Source organism: Zeus faber, assembly GCF_960531495.2.
Source record: "Zeus faber genome assembly, chromosome: 1".
NCBI lineage: Eukaryota > Metazoa > Chordata > Actinopteri > Zeiformes > Zeidae > Zeus > Zeus faber.
In genome coordinates this window covers 40,940,914-40,948,413 of record NC_137193.1, presented here as the reverse complement: position 1 = coordinate 40,948,413, position 7,500 = coordinate 40,940,914, and the positions used below count along the sequence as shown (strand labels likewise).

Genomic DNA, 7,500 nt, shown 5'->3' with positions numbered 1-7,500 from the left:
GTTTTTTCTCTCACCCTCCCCTTTCCTCCCCTCTCCTCTCCTCCCCTCCTCTGTCCTCTTTCCTACCATCTCCTCCCCTCTTCTCACCTTGTCTCGCCTCTCCACTCTTATCTTCTCCTCCACTCCCCTCCTCTCATCCTCCCCTCTCCCTCCCTCTCTCCTTGACCATGTTGTTGTGGGCTTGTATGTGAAGGCAGCGCAGTGTCAGTCCATACTGCAATATTAATGTTCTATTGATGGACTTGGGTTGGGTGAGCGATAGAGAGAGAGGGAGTATGAGAGAGAGAGAGAGAGAGAGAGCGCCAGAGAGAGAGATGGAGAGATGCACCTCCACTCTTTCTAACACATTTCAATTATTCATCCTTCCTCCATCCTGCACACTACCTGTCCTGTCTGCGGCAACAAGGGAACCATGTGCTGTTTCAACACCATTTAAATATGTTACTGTGTGTGTGTGTGTGTGTGTGTGTGTGTGTGTGTGTGAGTGAGTGAGTGAGTGAGTGAGTGAGTGAGTGAGTGAGTGAGTGAGTGAGTGAGTGAGTGAGTCAATTAACAATTGTTCAAATGAGCGTGTGAGTGAATGACTGAGCAAATGAGTGAGTAAGTGAATCAATGAGTAGACAAGTTGTTGTGAGTGAGTGAACAAGTGTTTGAGTAAATGAGAGAGTGAGTGAATGAACAATTCACAGTTCATGTGAATTGAGTGAGCTAGTGAATGAGGTAGTCAAGAAGTGTTTGAATGAGTGACTGAGTAAACAGGTGTTTGCGTGAGTGTGTGAGTGAGTGACTGAGCGAGTAAAAGAATGATGAGTGAAGGTTTTGCGTGCATGTGAGGGAGTGCACATGAGTGAGTGAACAAGTTTTGGCATTGGTGAGTGACTGAGTGAGTGGATGAGCTAGTTTATAACTTGTCAAGTGAGTGAGTGAACAAGCGTTTTAGTGAGTGAATGAGTGAGTGAGTAAACAGGTGTTTGCATGAGTGAGTTAGTGAGTGGAAGAGTGAAGAGCGAGTGAGTGAAGGAGTCTCACCTGTCCGTGAGGTCCCATCATGGGGTTGCTGGGGTTGTGTGGGGGGGGCTGTGCGTGGGGAGACGGCTGTGACCCTGGAGGTCCCTGCAACGAGGAGAAAACCACAGAATATGAGTCGATTAAATTAAACATTTATATTAAAATATCTATTTCCATCCATAAGCCGAGAGAGTTTCACCTCCCGCTCTATCTGAATTAATATTTATAAATGCCTACACAGCGCTCAAGGAAACATCCTTCCACGTGCGACTCGGTGACACAGGTCAAGAAAAACAGCAGTGCAGTGCAATTCATTTAATTTATCATATGCAGCACATCTGGATCATTTGGATCCATAAAATTAGGCAACAACAAATGTAGTGAACTTGTTTGTGCAAAAACAAACCACTGTGGATGGAGACAACCGGGAATGTCTCTAAACAAGGTTTGGCTAATTATATCTTAATTTTCAGAGGCAGATTTTCATCTAAATCCAACTATCTCACTATAAAGGAATGAATCTCTGTCTGCCGGTCTTTATGTCCTTCGATTATCCGGACAACCGCTCATCCAATCTACTTCACACTTGGCGGGTGCATTACTGGGGACCCAAGGACTTGCAGTGTCAAATGCAATTGGTGCAATTTTGGCATGCGGCACATGTAATATTAATAAACTTTCAATAAACAGCAAACCAGGGGGCTGAGCTTCAGGGCTCTGTGACTGAGTCACAAAGGCTATATTCACACTGCAGGTCCAAAAGGCCAAAATCTGATTGTTTTGCTCATATGTGTCTCAGATCTGTTTTTTCAAGACAGTGTGAACAGCATAAATCACATGGAATCAGATCTTTTCAATTCTGAATTGGGCCACTTTCATATGTGGTCCTCAATCAGATACAGGTCAGATTTTTTGCAATGCGACCTCAGTCTGAACAGTCAAATTGGAATTCATGCGACTTTTACGTCACTCTAGAGCAGGGGTTCCCAACATTTTTATTATCACGGACCGGACTGCACCGTGGGGGGTGGGGCGGTGGTGGGTTGGGTGTGACCAAGTGTCTCCCCGCCGTGCCAGTCCACGGTGCATTTTCCTGCCATGCTTACTTTAGTACGACAGCGTGCTACGTGTGACATCGTTGTTACCGTTGTTACCTCTGCGCATGCGGGTCAGTTCAGGAATGTGATCCGTTCACACTGAAATCTAATATTGGCCACATTTAAAAAATTATGTGAACAGCCAAACAAAAAAGTCAGATCTCAGCAATAAATCCAAATTGTGCACTAAGGCTTGCAGTGTGAACCTAGCCAAAGAGTCTCTTTCCCCAGTGGATGACTTCAACGGGCACCTTCGTCTTCCATTGTGGAACACAGGATTGAATCACTGACATTTTATTAAACTGTGCCATTCAAATGTCCTGTCCAAAAGTCATACATTTGGAACGGGCATGTACTAGTATGATATAATAAATTGAAAATTGAAGATTCACTGGAAATCTTTCATGCCGAGGCTGAAAAGAGAAAAACTAACCCTAAAAAAAATTGTGATAAGACATTATTAGAAATTGAATAGACTTAATATAATAGTCAATTTATTAAAAACAAATTCCAGTTCAGATTTCAAAATACAGTTCAGCATTGGCGTAATCAGTCAAAGACAGCACATTTAGTTTCCTTTATGTTTCAAAGACAATGTCTGATGTATTGTGTTGATGTATCAGAAGAAAAATAAAAAAAATCAGAAGAAAAAAAATGAAAGCAAAACAGACTAACAATAAACCAATACATGTAACAGATAGAAAGAAAGTTTAACATGTTTGAAGTGGTGATTGTGAATAATTGACATTTTCAAAAGTTAAAAATTGAAAAACCATGTTTTAGCCTCAAGGCCTCAAGGCCTCAAGGTCTAGTGCACATGAATCTGAAAACACAGAAACATTTATATCATATACAAAGGGAAAGGAAATGGATTTTACATATGTGTTTATTTAATATATTTGACTTTTTTTTTTCTATATTTCTTTTCAGCTATTTATGTATATTTGCCAAATATAATATATATTTTTTCCCTTATTTAATTAATTACTTTACTTTTTATTCTATTTTATTTGGTGACCATGATTTTATATATATTTTCTCAGACTGTTAAGCTTTTTTTGTAATGCTAATCACCTGTAGACACACACCAATAATCACCATGACAAATTCAGATCACATGTAAATGCACCTGGTGGAATGCAGTCATTCTGATAGTGATTCTAAAACTCTTATTCTCTAGTTAATTTAAGCGCTCGTCTCCTGCGGTGACCTGACGTGCCTCCGAGCGGGAATCGGGTTCAACCTGACTGCGCATGTGAAAAGAGAGGAGAGGAGACCACCCAGCACTCGACAGCCAAATGTCTTATCTGACAGGCTATCATGACATCAGCGCTCCGCTATCACGTAACATGGCAGTGTGTGTGTGTGTGTATGTGTGTATGTGTGTGTGTGTGTGTCCGTACGTGCGTGCGTGCATGTAAGAGCTGATGAGTGTGAATGGGAGGTCGGTCTCTCTTACACAGAGGGAAAGAGGGATATTCTGTTATCAGGTGTGAGAGTGTGTGTGAATGTGCATGTGTATGTGCAAAGTTGTGTTTTTTGGAGGGGTGGGGGTGGGAAGTGGTACGTCAACCAGTGTAGTGTAGTAAAGACCAACAAGATTAGAGGATTACCCATCTGCGATAGAACCTCAAAGATACACACATACTGTACACACCTGAACATACATAACACACACAACACACACACACACACACACACACACACACACACACACACACACACACACACACACACACACACACACACACACACACACACACACACACACACACACACACACACATAAAACCCCTGCACCTGGCTGAGGACAATCAAACTATTTTACAACATTCACTCAGACAGTTTTATACTGAGGGCAGGTGCACTAGTACCAGCATCTCACACACACACACACACACACACACACACACACACACACACACACACACACATACACACACACACACACACACAATGTAGAAGTATTTGTTTTTCCCTTTCAATTGTTTGTTCTCTTCCTGTTTTAACTACATGCTTGAGTCTGTTTTTAATGGTCTTTATCTGTTTCAAGCTTTTTTTTTGCTTGCTTTTATCCTTCTTAGCGTACGTAAAGCATTTCCCCTTGTGTATGAAATGTTCTGTACAAATAAACATGCTCCCCTTTCTCTCTCGCTTGTCTGCATTAACCAAACAATAAAGATGCAAATTCAGACACTTCCCAGACAGGGAGCGTGGACCTTCACCCCAGGGGACCGAACGAAGAAAGGTGTCAGAGGATCCAAATGGCTCTGCTCGTCAGGTCAAGACTGGACCAACTTCCCCCTCTCTTTCCCTCTCTCTCTTCTTCCGGAACCTGCATTCTTTTGTTCGGTCCAAACCCCCATGGAGAACCCCTGGTCTTCTAGATCAGGCCATACAATGCAAGACTCACCTGAATGGCTTTCATCTGCAATTTCTCTGTTAAGCCTCAAATAATGTGAACCAATGCCAAATCCGTCAGTAATTGAAGTAACATTATTTCTGCAGATGTTTCTATGAAAATGATCCAACTCCAACCACCTGTACCTGTACGATGTGAATTGGCGAAGTTACACAACCTTATTTAAAGTGTATCATGTTGCCAGGTTGCCATCTAGTGGCCAACGAGGAAACCGCGATAACCACCATTACAATGCCCATTTTGTGTGATAGAATCAGATTAAAGATGAGGATTTTATGCCTTATATTAGGAGTGTTGAAATTATGTTTTTATAGTTAGTAATTAGAAATTGTCTTAATAGTTAATTACCCATAAATGTTATGTTACTGATAGAATGGCTTTGAAAGATGACTGATGTTTGAATTATTTATTTCCATTTTTTTTATGTTTGTATGTAAACATTATCACAAGAGTTTATGTTTTGAAATCAATAATTGCTTTGAACATCGTGCTGTGTGAAGCTATGTGACTTTTAGGTATAAAGATAAATTACCTCCACTAGTTAGAAATGATCAGCGGCCAGTTAAAATAAAGGAGGCCCAAAAACCCCGCCTCCTCTGCCATTTTGTGATGGGGAGACACCCAAAACTGCTCCTCCCCTAGCAAGTGTTTAAAAGAAGCCGCTGCTTGAAGGCGGCACGACATAATACCTTATACACCAGAACCAACCGGGATAGGTCCTGTACACTCACCGGTGGACACATCACCCACACAAACGCGCACGCACACACGCACACACGCACACACACACACACACACACACACACACACACACACACACACACACACACACACACACACACACTTTGAACGGACCTCAGCACCCTCCTGGTTGCAATCCTCTCCTTTCCTCCCTCATTTACTGCTGTAACTATGACAGGATGAGGCAAAGTGCCCAATTGCTGTTCCAGTTTTCCTGGACCTGATGAACTCTGATTTTCAATCCATGTTGTCGTCCAATGTTTGTTTTCCGTGTAATGTTGTTTGGTTCTATGTTTAATTGCCTCACTCATGGTGAATCTCCCCCTCTTGGAGTAGTGATCAGTTGTTCATAGACACAAACATGATAAATTGTTCTCCAAAGAGGGGGATTGGTGGCAGCTCTGTATAACAAAAAACTGTGCTCTTACATCCTACAGGTCGTCCACAGGACAGAGTTATTGCAGCACTTGATGATTTAAGAATGAATAAAGAGTTGCATTGCAGGTTGAGAACCTGAACTCCACTTGCAGACGAACTCTGTCCTAGATGCAATAACATACAAATATTCTGTGTTTTGTGCCCAGCATGCTGACAGCACAGTTTAAAAAAAAAAAAAAAAAAGCCGCTGACCACTGAGCCTTTAGACGGATCCTCACTCAGGTTAAGAACGTTTTCTGTTTATTTTATTTTTTTAAGTTTTAATTTATTTTCTTAAAGTCTTTGTTTCGCTCAAATTTTACTAAACAAGCCTGCTCCAGCCCCAGATGGAGAACTGCATTTTCTTATTTCACGCCACTGGGAGTACTACGACGACTGCTCACCAACTCCACTCAGCACACGTCAGCTCTGGAGAGCCGCGTGAACTACCTACTACGACTCGGCGATCCATAATACGAAAGGCTTCTAAATCTGCTGCTTGATACTGGTTGAAGTGTCAAATTGAATTGATCTCCCCTTTAGAGAAGTCAACTACCTCTTCGTGTGTCTCATTTTATTATTTTGATGAAAGAGTCACATAACCTCTGACCTCACTACTGTCTATGAGTTAAAGTGTGTCACTATTTTTAAATCCTGCATTCATTTGTTTATTTTTTTTAATCATTTATTTTATTTACCTTTTTGTCCTTTTAAGTTAATAAATCATAAACCATATAACACTGAAATTGATCCCCTTTTTCACAAGTTAAATTTGAATTCTTAACATGGTGATATCGCTACAATATATACATAGGTATATTCTGTATATATACATATATACAAAAGTGCATATACATGTATATATACATCTATATATATGAAGAATTTCTTTCGTTTTGCATTTTTATGCAGGAACAAATCTTTCTGTTGCACTTTTGTCAAAAGGGGTTTTGAGCATTATGAGGATGCTTTGCAGAGCTCTGCAGACAAAGTATTTTGTCATTTTCCTGAAATACGGAGGGAGAAAAAGGAATCGACTGCAACGATTCCACTTCACATGGATGTGACAGGACACGGCTCCACTGAGCAGCTGGTCAATGGCTATTCAGCTTTCTGGAAATGTTTGTTTTCTTGAACACACAGTGCCATCTGAACGCTTTGTACCAGTGTGACGTCGGGAACAGTGTCGTTCCGGGTGTTACGGTGCCTGTGTGTGAGTGTGTGTGTGTGCAACTAGATCACCTGGCGGACAACTATTGCACCAGATTCCCTCTTTTTTATTTTTTATTTTCACTAAATATACACAAACACAGCCACGCACATGGAAACATGGACGCAAAAACACACACACACACACATCAATGCATGTACACACAGACGTGCACACACACGCACACACACACACACACACACACACACACACACAACCATACATTAAATCACACAGAAAGTGGAATAAAAGCTCAAACATACTATAGGTGTGAGTGCATGCACACGCTCCCGAAAATATACATACTAGAAATATGCATACTCATTATCTATCTCTATCCCAAACTTGCACGCACGCACGCACGCACGCGCGCGCGCACACGCACACACACACACACACACACACACACACACACACACACACACACACACACACACACACACACACACACACACATACACACACACACTTCCTGGTGCTCCACTGTAATGTGCCATAATGGTAGCGAGCTGCTTTACTGAGCCTCCCTGGGCCTGAAGACCATTAGGTCTGAATGGGCCGGCATATGGCCTTTGCCGCACGACTGTTTCTGAGAGAGGGAAGGA

General features: G+C 41.8%; 1 protein-coding gene across 6 annotated transcripts in view; it reads right to left on the bottom strand.

Annotated features, from left to right (window-relative positions):
* The window catches only part of ssbp4 (single stranded DNA binding protein 4), a 121,725-nt gene that overhangs the window by 20,862 nt on the left and 93,363 nt on the right, over positions 1–7,500 (bottom strand). For 5 of the 6 annotated variants that reach the window (XM_080009272.1, XM_080009271.1, XM_080009273.1 and 2 more), the window contains one exon: positions 1,030–1,113. The exons of the other annotated variant lie outside the window; for it this stretch is intronic. In XM_080009272.1, coding sequence (XP_079865398.1) covers positions 1,030–1,113 — 84 coding nt within the window. The remainder of the gene's footprint in view (positions 1–1,029; positions 1,114–7,500) is intronic. 6 annotated transcript variants of the gene reach the window in all.